General features: G+C 58.7%; 1 protein-coding gene across 1 annotated transcript; it reads right to left on the minus strand.

The window, feature by feature from the left end:
* Window positions 1-1,913: 1,913 nt before the first annotated feature.
* IL12RB1 (interleukin 12 receptor subunit beta 1) lies at window positions 1,914-21,596 on the minus strand. Its single transcript, XM_053293190.1, has 15 exons — window positions 21,458-21,596; window positions 18,636-18,780; window positions 16,335-16,516; window positions 13,653-13,804; window positions 10,851-11,028; window positions 9,930-10,040; window positions 9,498-9,583; window positions 8,408-8,624; window positions 6,971-7,138; window positions 6,630-6,734; window positions 5,708-5,860; window positions 5,076-5,219; window positions 4,885-4,981; window positions 2,890-2,974; window positions 1,914-2,504 (listed from the first exon to the last, which is right to left on the minus strand). The coding sequence occupies exons 1-15, from the start codon at window positions 21,594-21,596 to the stop codon at window positions 1,914-1,916; spliced, it is 2,553 nt and encodes an 850-aa protein (XP_053149165.1).
* Between the last annotated feature and the right edge of the window lie 1,632 nt (window positions 21,597-23,228).

Raw genomic sequence — 23,228 nt, forward strand, 5'->3', positions numbered from 1 at the left:
AGGACAATTAGAACGAAGAACAGAGCGGCTGATATATGCATGCGGGGCAGGGCCTTCTCTGTGGCTGCCCCCAGACTCTGGAATGCTCTCCCGGTGGCTAATTTGCTCCTCGGTCTCCATCACAGTGTGTGAAACCTTGGCTTTTATATGATTGACTCTGCTGCTGCTTCTTTGCATTTTGTATGGTTTTAGTCAGATCTATGTTTTTATGTTCTAGCTTAATATTTTAATTGTATACTTTTTTATAGTCTTGTTTTAATTCTTCTGTGTGAACCGCCTTGGGGTTGCTTAAATGAAAGGCGGGATACGAATGTAACAATAAATAAGAATAAATGTAACGATAAATAAGAATCTTGGAGAAGATTTCATTTGACTGAAGCTTGCAAAACTTTATTGATTGAATCTATCACATTTGTGTGCCGCCCTAAACTTCCGTCTTGAGCGCTCCAAGACTCAGCATTTTGTCCATGGTATCATCACCCATTGGGTCCCTTATTTATTTATTTATTTTTAATGTCACATTTTATATCCTGTTCTTCCTCCACGGAGCCCAGAGCAGCGTACTGCATACTTAAGTTTCTCCTCACAACAACCCTGTGAAGTAGGCTAGGCTGAGAGAGAAGTGACTGGCCCAGAGTCACCCAGGCTGAACGGGGATTTGAACTCGGGTCTCCCCGGTCCTAGTCCAGCACTCTCACCACTACACCACGCTGGCTCTCGTATCCTGCAAGAGGTCCATCGCTTGCCTATGCACATATTCTCTTCTTAATGATATTACAATGCATCTTACTAGCACATTAGATGCAACCGTTTTCTGTATTTCATGACTGTCGTTTGGTCCCTGCCCTTCTTATCCCCTATAGGCTCTGCAGAAGTGCCTATCAATATATCCATCGGGGTCCTAGGAACATAGGCAGCTGCCATATATCGAGTCAGAGACATGGTCCATTTTTCTCAGGATTGTCTACCCAGACTGGCAGCGGCTTCTCCAAGGTTGCAGCAGGCAAGAGTCTCTCTCCGCCCGATCTTGGAGCTGCTGCCAGGGAGGGAAGGCCAGACGTTCTTCCCAGAGCGGCCCCCTCCCCTAAGGGTGCTCACACACGTCGTCCCCCACTCAAATGTAAACTAGGGTGGACCCTGCTTAGAAAAGGGGAGCATGCATTTTGGCCACCACAAGGCCAGCTCCTGCCTGCTGACCGGACATTCTGGCAGAAGGGTTAGTGGCCAGCAGCCGGGGGCAACCAGGGAGGCTCTCGCAGACCAGCTGGCCACCACCAACGGTGCCAAGCACAGAGGGAGGGAGAGGCGGAAGGCTGAGTCCGGGGCGTCCTAGCAAGTGCCGCCGAGGTGCCTTTATTTGGGAGGTGGGCAGCAGAGTCTACAAAGGGGCCAGGAGAGACCAGTGGGGAGGATAGGACTTCTGGAAGCTCTGCGCTCCCTTGGGGGGGGGCGGCCTTGGAAAACCCTGACTGGCAGCAGCTCAAACGAAGGGGGTCGTGCCAGGGTCTGAACCGGGGCCTTCTGCACGCAGGCCCCTGGTGCTGAGCTCTGGCTCCAGCCCCACCAGCTTCTCGTGAGTCCGGCCACCCCTTCGCCGGTGACGACAACTCTGACTGGTAGCAGCTCTCCAAGGAATCAGAGGCGGGTCCTTCCAGCCCTTCTCCCGGAAACCTTTCAAAACGGAGATGCCGGGGAAGGAATCGGGGACCGTCTGCCTGCAAAGCCAGGGCTCAGCATTGCCTCTCTCCTTGGGGGGGGTGGGGGAGCGTGGAAGCCAAGAGGGTGGACGCTCCCGGGAAGCTCCCCACGCCTCCGTGGGGAGAACGTGAGGGCCCGGCCAGGCCGCCCCACCAGCCAGCATCCAGGGCCACCTGGCTTGGGCGGATTCTGCCTCCGCCCCCCCCCCCCGGTGGTCAGTCCATGCAGTCGTCTCTGCCACTCCCCGCTGTCCTCCTGTCCGGGGCGAGCCAAGCCCCGGAGGCCCCCCCTCCCGCCGGCTTGACCCGCGAGCCCGCCAGGCCAGTCTGGGGAGCAAGGAGGAGCCTGCCCTCAGCCGAGGAGGCGCCCTCGGGGCAGGGGGAGCCAGCCCCCGGGTCCCCGCTCTGGAGCATCACCAGCTGGTCCCAGAGCCGGAAAGACAGCGGGGCCGGCACCAGAGGGAGGCCCTGGCCGGCGGGGAGGAGGGAGAAGTGGGCGCCCACTTCGGGGGAGGCCCCTGCCCCCTCTCCTCCCCCCCTGGGCCTGTCCTCTTCCGGGGGGCTCAGAAGCCCTTGGCCCTTGTACTCCGAAGGCAGGGCGTCGTCGGAGCCCGCCCACCCCTCCTTGGGCAACGGGGGTCCTCCTTCTGCTGCCTCCAGGAGGCCTGGTGGGTCCACCCTTGTCTCGGCAGCGGCCTCCTCCTCCTCCTCCTCCTCCTCCTCTTCATCAGGCAGCACTTCAATGCTGAGCGGTCCTGGGGGGCTGCTGGACTCCAAGGGCTCCAGAAAGTCCTGCAGGGGTTTCACCTGGAAGGGGTCATAGCCAGGGGGCTCAGTCCACCTGACGGGCAGGCGCAGAGGCAGATCCCACACAGGGCCTGTGACCAGGCCAGGGGGCATTTCGGGAAGGCGGAAGATCTGGCTGAGCCCACATCAGAGCCCCGGAGAGGGGCCTTGCCTCTCCAGAACCCTCTCCAACACCCCCTCCCCCAGCCATTTCTCCTGCTGTGTTTCTGCCCTCAGCTGAAAGGGCGTTGCCTTCTCCAAGTCTCGGGTATCCCATCCCAAAACTCTGAGAGACCTCCAGCAATCAGGAGCCCCAAGGGATGTGATCTATCAGATGGAGATCCTGGGCTAGCAAAGGGAGGGTTGGCCAGCGGGCCCTTCACCTGGGCCGAACTCAGAGCCTCACCTGGGCTGTCTCTGCAGAGGTGAGGATCTTAACGGCCTCTGCGTTGGCTGGGGTTGGCAGCGCCGGGCACAGCACTTTCTTGACCCTGGAAAAGAGGGGCGGGGAGCGGGTAGGCAAGCAGGATAGCATTTGGGGAAGGCCGTTGTTTTTCTCACCGAAAAGTAGGCCCCCTTGCTCTGGAGGTATGGGGGGGGCAGGCCCTTCATAGCACGCTGCCAGCATTTAAAGCGCTTTGCATCCATGGTCTTGTGCTCTGCACAACAACCCTGCCAGGTAGATCTGGCTCTTGCCATGTGCCTGTCCACTTCTGTGCACGTCGTCACTCTGAACGAGTTCAACATGCCAACCGACTTCCCTTTTAAAAAACTCCTTATAAATCCATCGGGACCTTTGTTTTCAGATACAGCACCCCCACACACACACACACACTCCACCAGGCCTGAGCAAGCCCAGTCCGTGGTGAGATCCAGAATGGCACTGGCTGCGTGGCCTGCTTCGAGTCGACGGACTCTCATAGGAACATAGGAAGCTGCTATCTACTGAGTCAGACCCTTGCTCCCTCTAGCTCAGTATTGTCTTCACAGACTGGCAGCGGCTTCTCCCAGGTTGCAGGCAGGAATCTCTCTCTCAGCCCTCTCTTGGAGATGCTGCCAGGGAGGGAAGTTGGAGCCTAGATGCTCTTCCCAGAACAACTCCATCCCCAAAGAGGGGAATATCTTGCAGTGCTCACACTTCTAGCCTCCCTTTCATATGCAACCAGGGCAGACCCTGCTTAGCTAAGGGGACAAGTCCTGCTTGCGACCCCCAGACTAGCTCTCCTCTCTCCTGGAAGCGAAACCAGCTGGCTGATTGCTTTTGACACGGGACAGGCCACCCCCACCCCACCCGGGGGGGCTCGCGAAGCAGAACCAGCCCCTCGTGGCTCCCAGCAGCCATCGGCCAAGGATTTGGACCTGCCCGGTGCCGCGTGTCCCACGGTCTCCCCAGAGCCTGTCGCCCCGAGATCTCACGTGCTGCCGCCTGGGGTTGGGCCTGGGACCCCCACGCCCTCTGCAAAGCAAGGAATCAGGGGCGTAGCAAGGTGGGAGGGGGCCCAGAGACAAGATTTTAAAATGGGCCCCCCCTCACTGAAGCTCAGCTCATGAAGTAAAGAAATCTTAAATGAGGCTGAATACAATACAATAGAACATCATCCTAAATTATTTTTTTAAAGGGTTTGTCAATTGTGGACGATGCAAGTCACGTAATGGTCCTAGAGAAAGAGATGCTGTTCTGGTAGCTCCAGGTCTTAACACCCCCATCAGTTTCGGAGGATGAATGCAACTGAAGGAAGCCCGGGCGGATGCCCAGCTGGGAGAGTCCGTCATGTGGCTTGCCGGGGGGGGGCAAGGCAGGGGGCCCCCAGACAACTGTCTCCCTTGTCCTATTATAGTGACGCTCCTGCAAGGAATGCTTTAAAGCAGGGAAGTCGGGGGGGGGAGAGCCACGGGGGGGGCCATCCCCCCTCCGGGGACTGTTCCTGGTGTCGCGCTTCTGTTTCTTTTTAGATGGTGAGCCCTTGGAGGACAGGGAGCCCTCTAACTGATTGGCGGACTGACTGATTGATTCTCTCGGTAAACCGCTTTGGAAACTTTTGTGGGAAAGCAGTCTATAAATGCTAAAGAATACATTATAATAATTGCTTTGAATAATCGTCTGAGGATGTTACTGTTTCGATCGTTGCGTGTCTTGTAATCTGTGCTGATTTTTAGAGATTGTTTTAGATTTTGTACACCGCCTAGAGGTGTCCATATCAGGCCGTATAAAGATATGATGGATAGAAAGGTGGGGTTGTTGTTGGGGGCCACAGCCAAGCAACTGAGGGCGAAGGGAGCGTCTGGGCACCTCCCTCGGGGGACGCCTGCTTCCGACACTTGGTGGCCGTGAGCTGGCCGGGCCTCCCGTCCCGGAAGGGGAAACTGCTGCTGCTCTCTTTCGTGGCCACGGTGAGCTCACCTTTTCTTGCCGCAGTGGAAGGTGGCCATGGCCAGGAGGAACCCCAGCAGCACCCCCAGGGACAGAAAGGTCCGTGCCACGGTCTTCTGCCTGGGATCTAAGGAGGGAGAAGGAGGGTTAGGAGGCATGTTGCTGCTGCTGCTGCTGCGCTGGGCATCCTGGGAGGGAAAGTGGGGGGGGGGTGGCCGTACCTGGGGGGCTGGTGGCAAACAGGAGGTGGGCTCTGCAGGCCCCTTCGTTCCAGGTGGTGGAGGCCCAAACCCCAACCTGGTAGGCGGTCTTGGGCTGCAGGCCCTGGATGGTGTAGTGTGTTTCCGAGGCGTTGGCTTCATAGTCTGAACGAGGGAAACAAGGGTGAGAGTTGCTGGGCCCTGCCTCTTTTCACATCGTCACAGCGGTCCCGAGCTGCTGGTGGCTGCTGCAGTGCCCCCAAGTTGCAGCTGTGCCGCTGCTGCCTGCGGAGTCAGACCCTTGTCCCATCTAACCCAGGGCTGCCTGCTCTGACCGGCAGCGGCTCTCCAAGTTCTCAGGCACCCTGTCAGCTGGGTGCTTCCCTGCCTTGCTCGTGGGCTCCCTGCTGGAGGCTTCTGGCTGTCCCCGGTTGGAAACAGGATGCTGAGACCTAAGAGAGAAGCTGGGCTCCTCTTGCCTTCTTGAAATACCGGGCATTCTGCCTTCCACTCACACCCACCAGCAGCTGAAACAGGAGGTGGATTGTCCATTTCCTCCTCCAGAACAGAGGCAGCCCGGCGGACGGAGCCTGCCGAGGTCTTGGCTCCGTCCACCGGCTGTGTGCAGCCAGTGTGTGAGACTCAGCACTCACACATGACGTCGCTGTCCTGCAGGGCTCGGCAGCAGATCACGTATTTCTTCAGGGCGCCTGGGCAGGCGGCGAGGTCTTGAGGGGGCTCCCACTGGACGACCACGGAGTCGCTTTGGCTGGTCACCTTGATGCGGATGGAGTCTTCGAGAGAAGCTGTGGAGAGGCAGCCGGAGAGAGAGAGAGAGAGAGAGAGAGAGAGAGAGAGAGAGAGAGAGAGAGAGACGTGACAAAGCGCTAGTCCTCAAGGGCCCTGGGCGGGCACCTCTCCCCACACAGCCCTGCTCTTCAGCATGCTTGCCCACCCCCACCGCCACCCCGGTCAGCCCCTCCTGGGCCTGTTTGCTCAAAGCAGAGCTGGTGAATGATTCACGGGCACTCCCAGGGTGGGGGGACGGGGCTCCCCTCTGCCCGCCTTCTGGGAGGTTGCCTCTGGCACTGCCGTTCGACCCTTTTGGAGAGAAGTCTTTCTCATCTCTCTGTTGGCTGCTGCCCAGAGAGGGACGTGCCTCCCTCCTCCACAGAGAGCGCCACTCTCCAAGAGACAAAGGGGGGGACACGGACCGACCTCCGGGTGGGTCACACCCCCGCACCCCTTAGGGTGGCCCCGTGAATTGAGGGGAGGAGGGGAGGCCAAGCCGCAGAGTGGGGCAGAATGCAGAGGGGCCGTAGCCGGGGGGGGAAGAGGGCTGTTGCGGGGGGGGGAGTGTTTGTGCAGAACCCCTGGAGGGGCAAGGGAGAAGTTTGACGGGGCCCGTGCAGAGCGTCAGCCAAGGGCTCCAAGCTGCTCGGAGGGAGGCAGGCAGGCAGGAGAAGAGGCCGCTCTTCTGTGGCCAGAGGCCGAGCGGCCCGTTTCCTCCACTGTCCGGCCACGCCAGCCACGGAGCGGCACGTCCGGGGCAAGTGGAGCCTCGGCACACTTTACCGTTTCTGGAGAAAAGGTGTGTGAATCCCAGCGTGGCCCAGCTTCCCCGCTCAGGCAGAAAGCCGTGCACAGCCAGGCGGTAACACTTGTTGGGCTCCACCGCCCCTAAAAGATCAAAGCGGACGAGAGAGAGAGAGAGAGAGAGAGAGAGAGAGAGAGAGAGAGAGAGAGTCTTTGGAGAAGGGGGGGCCTGCCTGGGCCCAGGGCTCCCTTTGACCCTGTAGCCGGGAGGCACGGTCACCCCAGGGCCATGCTGACCCTCCCCGAGGAAGCCCCTGCCGGACACAGTGGGGCTGTTCCGCCCAGCAGGGCCGCGCTGCAGCAAGCGTGGCCAGCCTCACCTGAGCGGGCGGCCTGCGCCTCCTCGACACAAGGCTCCCGCCGCGTTGGGGTCTGCCCCAGCTGCTGCTTCTCCAGGCAGTAGAACTCCACGTCGTCCGCCTGGGCTTCCCACTCCAGAGTGAAGCGCCCCCCTGCCAGGCTGAGGTTCAGGAAGCCGGCCCCTGGGGCTGCGGGCCAGGAGGAGAGGGGTGAGCAGTCGAGATGGTGCGGGGAGGCCCCCGGCTGGCCCAGGGGTGGCCCAGCCGCCCACCCCGCCTTCCCAGCGTCCAGCTGGCTTGTGAGCCAATTGGGCCGCGTGGACGGATTCCGTGGCACCGTCTCAGCAAAGCAGCTCCGTCGCAATCGGAAAAGAGCCCGGTAAGGTGAAGGGCTTCTCTGCCTTCAGACTGCGGCCAGTGGGGGGGGGGGGCTTTGGGGGGGCGGGATGGACTGGAATAAAGACCCATGTGCCCGGCCACAGGACCTCTAACCTTTCTAGCTAGAGGGATTCATTAGAAGGGTGGACGGGTTGATTAGTGGATTCGTTACAACGTGACTCGATTGTGAATCGCCCAGAGACGGGCGTTGGGGCGGTCTACAAATCTGACAAATAAACACATAAATAAATAGTGGTGGCGGGCGAGAAACGGACCCCTCTGAGACCCCCGGGGGCTTCTCCACACAGCAGGCTTGACTGCAAATTTATGGAGAGGCTTTACTGCGAGCTCAAAGTTGTCCCAAAAAACTGACACAAAGAGTGGCTTTTTTTAAAACTCCGGATATAAATTGGGCTACGCTCTGGTGAAAAACCCGCATTGTGTGTCAACGGCTCCCAGATAACTCGCAGGGGTTGCGGGGTAAATCTGGCCGATATGTGAACGCACCCCCTCCATTCCGGAAGAGATGCGAGTTCAAGGGCTTTGAAAGTCCCTTGTGAAAAACTTCCTGGGAAATCAACGGCAGCTGTTCTGTTCCTGACTCTGTCTGAGGAGGACGCTGGCCTGGCGAGAGGAGGAGCCGTGGGGTGAAAGGGAAGGGGCAGCCCCCCTCCTCTGGGCCGGCTGGGGCCGCCAGTCTATGAAATCCACACTGCACCCAGGGAAAAGGTGCCCGTTGCACAACAGACAGAGTGAGGCGGCCAAGCAGTCTTGTGGTAGCAAGCATGACATGTCCCCATAGCTAAGCAGGGTCTGCCCTGGTTGCATCTGGATGGGAGACTTGATGTGTGAGCACTGCAAGATATTCCCCTCAGGGGATGAAGCCGCTCTGGGAAGAGCAGAAGGTTTCAAGTTCCCTCCCTGGCTTCTCCAAGATAGGGCTGAGAGAGATTCCTGCCTGCAACCTTGGAGAAGCCGCTGCCAGTCTGTGAAGACAATACTGAGCTAGACGGACCAAGGGTCTGACTCAGTCTACGGCAGCTTCCTATGTCCCTATGATGGCTGCACTTCGATACCGACCTGCGTCTTGGGCCGGTGGGAGCAGAAAGGAGGTGGCCAAAGGAGCTCCCGCCTTGTTGAACGGCACCAGGGACACGTGATATCCGGCCCCAGAGATGTCAATCGCGAACTGCGTTCCATCCTGGAACTGGAAGGTGTCCTGGTCCTTTTCACAGGCACAAGGCAGCAGAACCAGCGTCAGGCTGTAGCTCACGTCTCCTTGCTCCACGCTGGGCTTCTGCAAAGGGGGCAGAAAAGGGGGGCGTTTCTGAGAGACCGGCTCTTCCTCCCAGCTCACCTCTCTGGCCAGCTTCCTGCTGGAGAGGGGTTTTTTTGGTGATGAGCCCAAGAGCTCTGCCGGGGGGGGCCACTCTCTCGTCTTGTTCACGGAGGGCCCTGCAATTGCAACGGGCATCTCTGTGCTTGCCCCGGGTGATGAGCATGGGACCTCTTCTGGGTAGGCTTTGGATTGAGACACCAGCAGCTAACTAACAACATGAACGATGACTACAGAAATGAGCCAGCAGTTACAGAAGCAGGCATGGCGAGCTCAGAAGCCACGCTGGTCTCCAGGGCTCTTTCCAGAGCAGACCCTGCAGCGGGGTCACGGAGGATCTGGGAAGTGTGCGTCCACACTCCCTGCGTCATGACACCACAGTCCCTACGGACAGCAGGGGGCCATTCACATTGCCCATGCCTTGCTGCGGATTTAATCGCAGCGCTAGAAAGCGAGGACGTGGTTTGTCCGGCAGCGTAAGGAAGTTGCCGTTTTTAGACTGCTGCTCCCCCTGCTGGCCACGTTTAGAATGCGGCTTGCCTGAACAGAGGCATTTTGCTGCTGTTGAGCAGCTAGGCTGGAAAGCGCCCCGGGGCCCATTCCCAGCATGGAGACTGGAGTCCCGCACTCTCTTCTCCATCCACGCTCCTGCCGGGAGTCGACCTGCCGTGGGGTGCCCCAGCTGGGGCCCTGAGCAGCCTCCTAGGGCAGCCCTCTGAACGGGAAGTGGGGTCTGCATGTGTCCCAGGGGGGAGCCTGGTCTGGCCTGCTCCGAGGGTGGGGCTTGGGCCCTCCAGCCTGTTGCAAGGTGCGACGGGGGGGGGTCGGTGTTACCTCCCACTCCAGGGTCACGTTCCTCAGGCCGTCCTGCCCAAGAAGGGGCTCCACCGTGACGTTCACCTTCGGGCTTTGGAGGATTTCTGGAAGGGGCAACAGTTTATCCCGGGGGTCTCACTCCCCGCTCCCCAGCATTGCAGCCCAATTCTCCTCCTCCTCCTCCTCCCCCTTGCATGGGGCTATTCCCTAGCTCCTCTTCAGGGCTGGGTCCAGAGGCAGGATCCGCCAAACGCCCTCTGGAGCTGCTGCCCGCCTCCGTCCTTGACTCGCAGACAAGCCTTTGCCCCCCCCCCCGACCCAGAGAAGGGCTGTGAGGACCGGCCCAGGCTCCCTCCCGGCCACACCAAAGCAGCTGCAGGAGGAGGAGGAGGAGGAGGAGGAGGAGGAAGAGCAGCGCGGAGGGGGGGGGCTGCCCAGAGGAGGACTCACCTGCCGGGACCCAGACAGATCCGCTCCAGTCACTCCAGTCACTGCTCCAGTGGGAGGTTTGGTACCGGACCTGCACCTCGTAGCGGAGGTTTTCCCCCAGGTAACAGGTGACTAGGGAGAGCCGTGGATAACATCGCAGTGAGCCCACAAGGGGGCCCCAAATGGAAGGGCCCCAGGATCGTGGCCCAGTGAGTTGCCCATACATTCATACACCGCTGAGTTCTCTGTACTCTCCTCTTAAACCTGCCTAAGCCAGTGGCCATCCCTGCACCTTGTGGCAGTGGGTTCCATGGGTCGGCTGTACACAGGGTGGAGAAAGTTCTCTTTCGTCCCTCCTGAATCTACTGCCAATCAGTTTCATGTGGTGACCCTGCATTCTAGTGCTCTGCAAAAGGGAGGAGACCTTCCCGCAATCTGCATTCTCCACCCCACGCATGATTTTATAAACCATGTTCATGCCCCCCCCACCATCGTCTTATTCCTAAACTAAAAAATACCAAATGCTGTTGATACGTCTCTCCTCTCTGAATCTCTCTAGTCTTTTTAAAGGCCACCTGAGCTAGTGTCTGTAATCTTGTGGCAGTGAGTTCCACAGGTCACATATGTATTTTTATAAAAATAATAATAGCTGGCATTGGTATAGTGCTTCCAGCTGTTTAATGCACTTCATGTTATGTGTTGTATTCTTGCCATTCACAAAATACCTGAAGAGTATGTAATTTTCTCTTGCAACCGGTAACTGTAGCGCGCTCTACTGCAACTGAGGCTGGGAGGGAGCGGCTGACCCCCAGACCAGCCCAGGCCAGGCCACCCAGGGACTTTCTGGTTCAGAACTCAGTCGCTGGACCACAACCCCAGGAGCTCCCTGGGGGCCTTTGGTACGCAGAGATGCCGAGAGGGTGCAGGGTGAAGCCCACCTACCCTGTAGCCTCCGTGTGGCTCGGTCGTCCTCGTCAGAGCTGCAGTTTCCCTGAAAGGCAACGCTCAGCATCAGGAGGCGGCTGGCTGCTGCTGCGGGTGCCCGGCTGGGCTGCAGGACCGGCCCTCGCTCAGAGCTGCACAGAGTGATGCTCTCCCCAGCTTTGGGGAGTGGTCCTGCCTGTTGGAGGAGCCCCACCTGCTGACCAAGGCCAACGCTCCGACCGGGGAAAGGCGGCTGGTTCGGAGACCCCTGCCTTGAGTTCTTAACTCAGTGAGATAAGAACATCAGAGCAGCCCCGCTGCTGGATCAGGCCCAAGGAGGCCCATCTCGTCCAGCAGCCTGTTTCGCACCAGATGCCGCTGGGAGCCACAGGCAGGAGTTGAAAGGGGCAGGCCCTCCCTCCTGCTGTGGCTTCCCTGCAACTGGTCCCTCTCTACCAGCCATAGGCGGCGGGGGGGGGGGGATTGGTGGAGCCTTGGGTTCCTGGATCTGTCTTGGTTTTGCCTGGGAGCAACGTGGTCCACCAGTGTGCTTGCTCCTGTGCCTCCAGGTCACGCCCGCCTCACACGTGCGCTTGGGTTTGTGGAGAGACCACCCGCCCAGGCAACAGACCTTGTTGAGAGAGGCTGCCAGGCCCTCTAGGAAGAAGGAGGGAAACCTCATGGCCCCGCTGCTGAGAATCCAGCTGTGCACGGCCCTCTTTGGAGCTTGCCGCTGCTCCCGATGGCTGGGGGTCACGTGGCGGGCAGTTCCACAGTTTGCAAGGACATTATTATTATTATTATTTTAAATCTACATTTCATATCCTGCTCTTCCTGCAAGGAGCCCAGAGCGGTGTACTACATACTTGAGTTCTCTTTCACAACAACCCTGTGAAGTAGGTTAGGCTGAGAGAGAGAAATGACTGACCCAGAGTCACCCAGCAAGTCTCATGGCTGAAGGGGGATTTGAACTCGGGTCTCCCCGGTCCTAGTCCAGCACTCTAACCACTACACCACGCTTCTGTCAGCTTGCAGTGCATAGGTTTTTTAATGTAAACCACCTCAAGTCTAAGGGAGTCAGGCGCTCAACAAATTCGCTAAATAAATACATACATACATACATTGCCTGGGCAGTTCAGGCCATAAGTAGTTCAGCATCCTGTAAGCTCCCAAGCAGGGTACCAGGGGCGATGGCTTTGCCTCCTCTATTTCCAGTAGCTGGTACTGGCAGGTAGACAGTTTCTGGACATGGAGGCTCCCTTTAGCTGCCTCAGCTAAGCGCCCTTGCTTAGACCCCGCCTCCCCCCCCGGTCCTTGGAAATGAGGCCCCCACGAGGCAAGCGAGCATCACTGGGGTCCTGAGGGAACTGGGGCTCCAGAGAGAGCCCCCACCACCACCGAGCCAGATCCACGTGGCATGCCGAAGGAGACCAGCAAGCGCCAGCCACAACACCCACGGACCCGTGCCACGGGCAGGCAGCGTGCCTACGTGGTCCTGACGTGTCAGCAGCCAGGCATCATCGCCGCCCAACAACTCCTGCTTCCCTCCTCGGTCCTGTGACGTCCAGCTGCATAATCCCGCCGTCTCTGCAGAAGTCCCGGCGTGGGGCCGTGGGGGGTTTATTTTGTGACGGCCGGAGAGCAGCTGGCCGTGGGGCGGGCCAGTCACCCAGGCGCCCTCATGCTCCGGGGGTGGGCTTAGCATTTACGTAACGGTGGCCTCTCCAGCAGCCGCCGCTGTTGGGAAGCGTCTGGGCCAGGGTGGGGTCGGGGGAGGCAGCCGGGGGGGGGGGAGGACGAGGACCCTCCACCGCATCTGGCTTCCTCACAGCCCTCGCTGCCGAAAGCTCGAATGGGCCTAGAGATCCCTGCACTCAGCATGCTGCCTCCTCTTGACACTGTAAGCCCCTCGGGGCAGAGACCAGAACTGTCCCCCGCCCCATACTCTGTACCGTATCTCCCTACACCATGGAGTTTGAGGGGACCGCATTATTATCGTTAGGAATGGGAGGGTTGCTGGTCTTGTGGTAGCAAGCATGAAGGGGCCCCTTTGCTAAGCAGGGTCCACCCTGGTTTGCATTTGGATGGGAGACTACCTACTGTAAGGTATTCCCCTTAGGGGATAATGGGGCCCCTCCAGGAAGAGCACCTTGCAGGCAGAAGGTCCCAAGTTCCCTCCCTGGCAGCATCTCCAGGTAGGGCCGAGAGAGACTCCTGCCTGCAGCCTGGGAGATCATAAGAACATGGCCAGAGTGGTGTAGTGGTTCGAGTGCTGGACCAGGACCAGGGAGACCCGAGTTCAAATCCCCATTCAGCCATGAGACTCGCTGGGTAACTCTGGGCCAGTCGGTCACTTAGCTCTCAGCCTAGCCTACCTCACAGTAGTGTTGTGAGGAGAGACATCGCCATGCACACCACTCTGGGCTCCTTGGAGGATGAGTGGGGTATACACGTTAAAAGGGGGAAAAGAGCATAAGAGCAGCCCTTGCTGACTCAGACCCGAGAGGAATCTTCTAGTCCAGCATCCTGTCTCACCCAGTGGCCCACCAGATGCCTCTGGGAAGCCGCTGCCAGTCTGTGAAGACAATACGGAGCGAGAGGGACCAAGGGTCTGACTCCGTAGCAGGCAGCTCCCGGAGTTCCGATCTTCCTAGGCATTTCTGACCTGGGCTGGGGGGTGAACTGTGCTGAGCCCCTCAGGACATCTGATGCCATCCCGAAATAGTCTCCCCCACCACCGTTACCCTCGCCAATGTGCCCCCGACTGGGGGCAAAGCCCACCCACCCACCCCTCGCTTTGTGCCCCAGCAGGCAACTCACCAGAGTCCACGCTGTGCCCCCCCTGGGCCTCACCCTGGCTTCTTTCTTCATGGGGGAGGAGCGGCAGTCGTGCAGGTCCGGCAGCGTCAGGGTCAGGATGCTCCCTGATCTAGACAGGCGGATGGACCCGCTGGGAGGGGGGTCAAATTTCACTGCAATGAGAGGACAGCGGCTCAAGGTGGGGAGGGGGGGCGAGGGCAGGACGGAGCCCTAAGAACAGCCCTGGTTCCTGGAGGTGCGGGAAGTGGGTCAGGGCTGCGAAAAGGGGCCCTGCCGTACTCCACAGGTCTCCGGGCACCCAGCAATCCACCCCACCCTCCCCAAAGTCCCAAATGCAGGGAAATTAGCATGGTTTTCTGTTGTTGTTGTTGTTGTTGGTTTACACAAATGAGCCACAAAACGGCTCTTCTTCCTAAAATGACAGATGGAGATGACCTCCGAGATCGTTTCTGGCTGTCCTGAACTCACGGAGACTTCGAATTAACCCTTTGCTGACCCCTCTCCCCGCAGGGGCGTAACTATAATAGGGCAAGGGGAGACAGTTGTCTGGGGGCCCACTGCCCTGGGGGCGCCCAGAGGCAAGTCACATGACTGTCTCCCCCAGCCACATGGGCTTCCTTCAGTTGTATTCATTCTCCCAAACTGATGTGAGTGTTAAGACCTGAAGCAACCAGAACGGCATCTCTTTCTCTAGTACCATGAAATGACTTGCATCATCCACAATTTACAAAACCTTTAAAAAAATAATTTAGGATGATGTTCTATTGTAGCACATAGGTTATATGTATTATACACACACACACTATACATACACACACATACGTGTGTGTGTGGAGAGAGAGAGAGAGAGAGAGAGAGAGAGAGAGAGAGTTACCACTATTCACCCTCATTTAAGATTTCTTTACTTCATGAGCTGAGCTTCAGTGAGGGGGGGCCCATTTTAAAATCTTGTCTCTGGGCCCACTACAACCTTGCTACGCCCCTGTCTCCCCGTGTATGCTGAGGTCGGGTGTCAATGACCCAACCGTGGATTTATTCCAGCTCTTGTCTCAAAGAGGTGACCCTCACACAGACTCAGCAAATTCAAGCGCAGGTATTGACCGAGAGGCCAGATTTCTAGACCTGCTAAACGACTGTGCCTTAGAAGAGTTAGTTGCGGAGCCCACCAGAGAGATGGCCACCTTGGACTTCATCCTGATAGACCTGCTGCCCTCCATGCATCTGTCTCAGCCCCTTTGAAAGCCATCCCAGCTGGTGGCCATCACCACATCCCGTGGCAAGGAATTCCATAGATTAATTAGGCACTGTGTGTGTGAAAAAGGACTTCCTCTTGTCAGTCCTAAATTTCCCGACCTTCAATTTCATGGGGTGACCCCTGGTTCTAGTGTGGTGTGTGTCTGCGAGAGAAATCCCTCTCTCTCCACACCATGTATGGTTTTATGGACCTCTCTCATGTCTCCCCTTAGCTGCCTCTTTTCCAAAGGAAAGAGCCTCCTAAGGAAGGTGCTCCAGGCCCCTTGGTTGAGCATCTTGGTTGCCCTCTTCTGCACCTTTCCCAGTTCTACGATGTCCTTTGTGAGATGTGGTGACCAGAATTGGACACAGTACTCCAAGTGTGGCTCCACCATCATTTTGTATAACAGCATGATAATCTTAGCCGTTTCATTTCCAATCCCCTTCCTAATGATCCCCAGCGTGGAATCGGCCTTTTTCGCAGCTGCCGCACACTGTCGACACTCTCAACTCTTCCTTTCCCATCAGGCTCCCCTTCCTCTCTCTCCACCCCACACCTTATGGGGCTTGGGCGGGTGGGGCAGGGTGGGTCCTCCTTCTGGCTTCTCTGTCTCGCTCCCTGCACCTCCGAGCGATGTTCAGCCGGGTCCTCAGAGGGCCACCACAGAGGTGCCGCCCCCCCGCCCCCCCGGGGAGCACTGGTTTGATCCCAGCAAGGGGAGAGGGACTCCCCCAGGCATTGTGCGAACCAGTGGGGGAGGCTCAGAAACCAGCCTGGCGTCTCCCTTTCTTTCTGGGCCTCTCTGAAGCTGGCACAAGGCCTGGGGAAGTCCCTACCCATCTCCAGGCATGGGAGGGGAAAGGCCCCTGCCTGGCACTGAGCCTCCGGCAGGATGAGTGCTGCTGGCGCAAGCTTGGGGTCGGGGAAGTGGGGTGCAACGGCCAGCGAGATGAAGCCAGGGCCAAGCTCCAGAGAAAGAAGGCAGCTTCCGGAGAGAGCAGCATGAGGGGGTCCTGCTTGCCCTTGGGTGGGCCGCCGTGGGGCCAGGGCTCCCCCATCCCCTTTGGGCGGCTGCCTTCTGGATTTGGTTCTCCCCACTGTGCAGAGACTCTGCGAGAGGGGGGAGAAGAAGCCCCAGGAGGCAGGGCAGGGGCCTGCCTCTGGGGCCACCGTTGAAGGTCCTTGTCGTCACCCAAATTCCCAGCTTGGTTTGTGGGGAAATGATGACACACCATCTGGCTTCAAGCCAGGCAGCCTGGCCCCCGGGTGGATGGGGGCTGGCCCCCTTCCTGTCTGTGTGTGAGGCTGCTCTGGGCACCCACCCCCCAGACTCTGCTGTGGCCTGTGCTTCCTGGAGGCCCCAAACCCACGTGGCAGGAAGCCACGCCAGCGCGTGGCAGGGCCTGAGGTGTTCCACCCTGCAAAAACCACTCCGGCTTCCGACTCACGGGCTTCGCTGATCTGCAGCGTCAGATTCTCCGAAGTGAGCCGTGGGCCGCCAGGGACCCGGCTCTCCACCCAGATGGTGGCGTTCTTCAGAGCATACACTCTATCCTGGTTCAGCTGGAAGAAGGTGTTTTTCCCAGCTTGGAAGGCCCATTTTTTCTGCTTGGTCTCTTCCTCGTGGTACCTGCGGATGAGGGAAACGACAGAGATTTTTACAATTCCTCTCTGTGTCTTTAACATCAGCCTGACACAGGCAGGAATGTAGCCGGAGAAGCTTCCCCTGTTCCCTTTATTCTTGTACCAGGGAAGCTTCACTGTCTGAACTTCTGCCTGCAGCAAGTTGCTCTTAGGCATGAATTTGTCAAATCCCTTCTTAAAACCACTGAAGCCATGGACCACCTTGTGGTGGCCCATTCCGCAGGCTGATAATGCCTTGTGCAAAGCTGAACCTGCTTTTCTCTAACCTGAGCCTTCTTATTAGAGGTCTAACATTTTGGAGGAAAGACCACCCCCCCCACACACACACAAAAAATCCCCACATTGTGCATCTTTTGTCTTGCATGAGGCAAGACTACAACACTTGGGGCTTTTTCGTTTAGGAAAAAGATGACTACGGGGAGACATGAGAGAGGTCTATAAAACCATGCATGGTGTGGAGAAAGTGGACAGAGAGAAATTTCTCTCTCTCACACATAACACTAGAACCAGGGGTCATCCCATGAAATTGATTGCCAGGTTTAGGACCAACAAATGGAAGTACTTTTTCACACAACGCATAATCCACTTGTGGAATTCTCTGCCACAAGATGTGGTGGCAGCCAACAACCTGGATGGCTTGAAGAAGGGTTTGGATAACTTCATGGAGGAGAGAGAGGTCTATCAATGGCTACTAGTCAGAGGGCTATATCGGCCACCTCCAGCCTCAAGGGCAGGATGCCTCTGAGTAGCAGTTGCAGGGGAGTAACAGCAGGAGAGAGGGCCTGCCCCTTTCAACTCCTGCCTGTGGCTTCCAGCGACACCATCTGTTGTGCCACTGTGTGAAACAGGATGCTAGACTAGATGGGCTGCTTTGGGCCTGATCCAGCAGGGCTATCATTTTGCAGCCCAGTTAGGAACATAGGAAGCTGCCATATACTGAGTCAGACCCTTGGTCCATCTAGCTCAGTATTGTCTTCACAGACTGGCAGCGGCTGCTCCGAGGTTACAGGCTGGAATCTCTCTCAGCCCTATCTTGGAGATGCTGCCAGGGAGGGAACTTGGGACCTTCTGCTCTTGCCAGAGCAGCTCCATCCCCTACCAGCTCTCCTCTCTGAACAACATATCATTATGTTGAACAGCATATCATTAGCATAGGATTGTAAAATGTGTACTGTTTTATTGTAAATGTTTACTGGCCATTGACCGAATACACACCTCTCTCTCTCTCTCTCTCTCTCTCTCTCTCTCTCTCTCTCTCTCTCTCTCTCCGTAGGAACTTAACCACACTGGACAGAGGTAGGCTGGTCTTGCGGTTGCAAGTATGAATTGTCCCCTTTGCTAAGTAGGTTTCACCCTGGTTTGCATTTGAATGAGAGACCACATGTGTGAGCACTGTAAGTTCTTCCCCTTAGGGGATGGGGCCGCTCTGGGAAGAGCACCTGCTGGCTTGCAGGTAGAAGGTTCCAAGTTCTCACCCTGGCAGCATCTCCAGATAGGGCTGAGAGAGATTCCTGCCTGCAACCTCGGAGAAGCCGCTGCCAGTCTGGGTAGACAATCCTGAGCTAGATGGACCAAGGGTCTGACTCAGTTGATGGTCGTTTCCTCTGTTCCTATGACCAGGAGAGTGCCTTGTTTTTTAAATAAATGGCCATTGCAGGGAGGAGGGAAGCCCCCACTCAGAACCGTGACACATGGGTAGGGATGGACTCCCCCCCCCCCCCGAGGCTGCTATTCTCCCCACACTGCAGCCTTTCTCCTTAGGGAAGGTACTCTAACCCCCATCATATTTGGATTCCCCTCGGTTAAAGGCAGAGGAGCGGGCCAGGTTTGAAAGAAGGGAGAGGGGGCTGGCCGGAGGGGGGGCACTGTGGCATGCAAACCAAGGTGCCCCTAGGTAATTTTGGAGCCTGGACCTCCAGGCTTTTGGAGGCCCCCTCCCTTGCCAATTAAGCCTCATCATGCTCGGCTGGCAACCACACCACCCGGGACAGACTAAAGAGGATTTGGGGGCCCCTGGGGGCTGTGGAGGCCCTGGACTTTGGCCCCAAGGGAGGTCCCGGGGTCAGAGCACCTCTGCACGCCAAGAGCAGAACAGCCGCACTCACCAGAAGTAGAGGGTGTGGTCGGCTCCGGGGCTCTTCCCGGCTTCCCAGGAGCAGGTGAGGAGGCAGAGGAAGGTCGCTCGGCAGCACGGCTTGTGGCAACGCAGGTTCCGGGGGCCCCAGGTGGCACCCACGTCCTCCTCGGGGCCTAGGAGGTGGGCAGAGACCGTGACCCAGGGGTGATCCATTTCCCACTCCAAAACCTTTCTATTGTGCCCACTTTTCAGAGGAACTCAAGGCGGCTTAAATTTGAACACTGCATATATCTATGTATCAGAAGCAGTTGTGGGAAAGGGTTTCGAATGCAGGTCCAACGTATTAAAAACACATTTTAAAAGTTTCCAAGTTTTGTCTTGTATTTAAAACTTAAGCACCCCCTCCAAAAACAAAACAAAACAAACCAACTCCCACACAAACACCTGTCAGGACTAGGTATCCATCCAAGGCAGCACACCACATTTTTTCAAAAGCACCTCCAATGTAAAACCAGATTTTTATTTTATTTTTTAAAATAATGTTTGTAATTGAAGAACACCTCAAGAATAGCCAAAGGGGAGGAAGCGGTGGTCCTGCTTGTGTGGTGGGTGACTATAAGGCAAACCTAGTTCTCGCCATGGCTCAATGGAGCCTCCCTGCTCTGGGGCAGTCTATCCCTGGACAGAGCTGCTGGGAAGCAAACAACAGGAAGGCTGTGGTTACCCTGCCCTACTTGTGGCTTCCCAGAGCATGCATGTGATTGGCCACGGTGGGGAAGAGGGTGCTGTACTGGGCGGGACCTTTCCCAAGCCGACCCCTCAGTGACCTTGTTCTGATGCCCAAGGCCAGCGATTGTGTGGTGGAGGAGGAGGCCTGCTGCGGCCTGGCCCCTGGCAAGACGAAGCCGCTGGCTGGTGTCCTCTTTTGCCAGAGAGGTGCCTTCCCTGCTGCCTGGCCTCCTCCTCCTCCACTCTCTCTCCCCGGCACCACCGCAGACGCCTCTTTTTGAGCAGAGGTGCACCTAGGTGATTTTGGAGCCTGGACCCAGAGGGCTTGGGAGGCCCCCCTCCGTGCAAATTAAGCATCCTCATGCTCAGCTGGGCCGGGCGACCACACCACCCACGACGGACTCAAGAGGCTTTGGGGCCCCCCCAGGGGCTGTGGAGGCCCTGGGCCGGCCCCAAAGTCCAGGGGCAGGAGCACCTCTGGGGCGTGGATGGCCAGTGTGGGCAGCTGCATGCCCCGAGCGCTGCATTGTGTGTGTGGGGGGGGGCGCACAAGGAAAGGCTGCGCTGCGCCCTCAAGGGACAACTGCTGGTGTCCTCATCCCTGGGGGGGGGGGATGGGGAAGGGGGGGGCGCTGCGCTCTCCCTTGCTGGGGAGGGGAGAGCCCGGAGGAAGGAGGTACTCCCAGCGGCTGGAGGGGAAAGGCTGCGCGCGCCAGAGCAGAACAGGCAGCCCCGGCCTGCGGCTTGCCTTGCCGGCGCTGGCTGCTGCCAGGCACGGGTCTGCTGCGCGCTGCTGCTCGCGGGCTCTGGCCGGCCGCCTCCCACGGACCTTCCACGTGGGTCCTCCGGGAGGGAGGAGGACGGAGGAGCAGCCGCCACCGCGCCCTCCCGGCAGCGGCGGCTAGAGCGGGGCTGGCGGGACCAGCGGCGGCCGGCCGGCCGGCTGCTCCCTTGCACTGCGGACGGTGCGCTGCTCGGTCCCAACAACCAGGAGGGCAAATCTGTGGAGGCCGCTTTTCCACAGGAGTCCCCCCCCCCCCCAAAGCGGTTTGCCTGGAGAACTCATCAGCAGGAGCTCAGTGGCTCGCTGTCCCCCCCCCAGAGGGCTCCCACCTCCAAAGACAAGCGCCTCCGGCAGACGCCAGCCACGGGAGGGATGCTGCTGTGCTTCTGGGGACGGAGTGGGCCAGCTGCTCCCCCCCCCGCCCCGTCCAGGGAGCAGCAGTCACCCCTTTGAAAAAGCGCCTCGTCTTTGCCCGGCTAGCAGCCGGGAGCTACAGCCTCGGAAGCGGGTCCTCCTGCTCCCGCAGGGCCGACGAAGACCGGCTGCTGGGGCCCGATCCTGCCCCACTCGCGGCAGGCCCGCCAGGGTGCCGTCCGGCTGTAGCAGCAGCACCCCCCCCCCCACCCCAGGACTTGCGGCGCTCAGCCTGCAGCAGCAGCAGCCTTCCGAGGAGATGCCTGGCCGGGAGGGCGGCAGCACCCAGCTCCTCGAGGGGGCCGCCCGCCTGCTGCTGCTGCCCCCCCAGGACGGCCCCCCTTCCCTGGTGCCTCTCCTCCAGCAGGGCGGCAGCAGCAGCAGCCGCGCCGGGGAAACGCGGGGGAACAGCCGGCGCGGGGCTCCAGCAAGGTCTCCGCGTGGCCGCCGCTGCGGGGCTGGCTGGCTCCTTCCTCCGGCCTCCTGCCCGGCGGCTGGGCTGCTCGGAGTCGGAAGCGCCTCCTGGTCCCCGAGGGGGTCTCCCTGAGGAGGGGGCCATTTCCTGGAGCCCATGAGAACGAGCCCACCCCCCCACCCCCCGGGATCACCCAAAAGAGAACATCGCGGGGGGGGATGGGGGTCCCTCCTCTTCCCCCACCCATCAGAAGCGAGGAACTTGTACAGGAAGGGCGCACAGGTGGTGGTGGTGGGTCCCACTGCGGGGGGGGCGGGGGGGCTTTGCTCCAGGGAGCCTCAGCGCTGGGCCGGCCCCATCCTGCAGGGGCAGGGGCAGGGACCCCCCGTCTGCAGCAGCAGCAGCCCCTGGTCCTGCTCGCCCACCAGCCCTGCTCGCCGCCTGCTCGGGGCTTCCTCCACTCTTGATCTCGCCTCCATCGCCAGACAGACCGAGATAAGCGACTCACCGCCCCGCAGCATCTCCGGCGCAGCTAACCGCACCGCCACCAGCAGCAGCAGCAGCCGGGCGGGCAGAGATCCGCCGCCGCCGCCGCCAGCCTGGGGTCCTCCTCGGCGGGTCTTCCCAGCAGGAGGGGCCCCCGCCATCCTGCGCGGGGCTCGCCCAGGGCCGCTTTGCTCTCCTCCCCGCTCCCCAATGGGGCATGTGGCTGACACGGGCCGGGTTCGAGGAGGGAGGGGCCTGCGTGTCCCCGTGTCACTCGTCTGCTGCCCTAGATTTCTCTCCCTCCCTCTCTCTTTTTCTTTCACTTTCCTTCACCTGCGCTCTTCCCCCGGCCGGCCCCCCCGCTCCTTCCTGCCACAAAGCAGGACGGCCGCCTGCCTGGCCACCGTGTGAGCCCGTCTAGAGGACCTCTCGCTCCCCCTCCCTCTGCTGCACCCTGGACCTGGGCAGTGGGAGGCAGATGCCGCCTCGGGGGAGCTTGGCCGGGAGGCAGCTGCCCTTGCCCTGCCTTGCCCGAGAGCGGCCCCTGGTCCCCAGCCTCTTCTCCCTCCTCCCCAGCCAGGGGCCCACCTCAGAGCTGCCTGGACAGCAAGCGGACGTTTTCATGGAGATGGGGGGGGGGGGCCTCGTCGCTCAGGGGCAGAGCATCTTCTTTGCATGCAGAAGGTCCCAGTTCCCCTCCCTGGCAGCAGGATCTCTCCAGGCAGGGCTGCCTTGGCAAACTGCTGCCAGCCGGTGCGGGCAATACTGAGCTGGATGGACTGGTGGCTTGACTCAGTAGGCAGATGGCCGCTTCCTGGGTTGCTGTCCCAGTCACCCCCCAAGCAAGCCCTGGGCCACCCTCTACTGCATGCCGCCGCCTCCTCCATCACTGGGAGCTTGTCTTCTTCAAGGGGCACAAGCTCTCCATCTGGCTCCAAATCTGGCTCTGGTGTAAAACCTTTTAATCCGTGATCGCCCCACACCACTCCCAGCGGCACTGAGGAATAAGGGTCTGGGGGCTTTCCACACCCAAAGCAGCAGCCCCTGATTGGTTGGTTGATTGGCTGATTAAGTGCCATCCAGTTGGTGTTGACTCTTAGCGACCACAGAGAGAGATTCCCTCCAGGATGATGATCTGCCTTCCACTTGGCCTTGAAGAAGGTCTCTCAGGGGTGCCTTCATGGCTGTCGTCATCGAGTTGATCCACCTGGCTGCTGGCCATCCTCTTCTTCCCGTCCCCTGGGCCACCTCACTCATGTCTGTTTTGATTTGGGGGGGGGAGACATACCCCAAGACGCTGCCACCCCATAGTGTCCTCCTGGAGGTGGGGGCGTAGCAAGGTTGGAGCGGGCCCAGAGACAAGATTTCAAAATGGGCCCCCCCTCACTGAAGCTCAGCTCATGAAGTAAAGAAATCTTAAACAAGGCTGAATAGTGGTAACAAAAAGCATAGTTAAATTTATCTATATCTATATCTATACAGTCTCTCTCTCTCTCTCTCTCTCTCTCTCTTTATATATATATATATATATATATATATATATATATATATATATATATATATATAAAACACCTATGTGCCACAATAGAACATCATCCTAAATTATTTTTTAAAAGGTTTTGTAAACTGTGGACAATGCAAGACATTTAATGGTACTAGAGAAAGACATCCTGTTCTGGTAGCTCCAGGTCTTCACACTCACATCCCTTTTGGAGGATGAATGCAACTGAAGGAAGCCCAGGCAGGTGTGCGGCTGGGGGAGTCCATCATGTGACTTGCCTCTGGGGGGCCAC

Source organism: Hemicordylus capensis, chromosome 2, assembly GCF_027244095.1.
Source record: "Hemicordylus capensis ecotype Gifberg chromosome 2, rHemCap1.1.pri, whole genome shotgun sequence".
In the NCBI taxonomy this organism is placed as follows: domain Eukaryota; kingdom Metazoa; phylum Chordata; class Lepidosauria; order Squamata; family Cordylidae; genus Hemicordylus; species Hemicordylus capensis.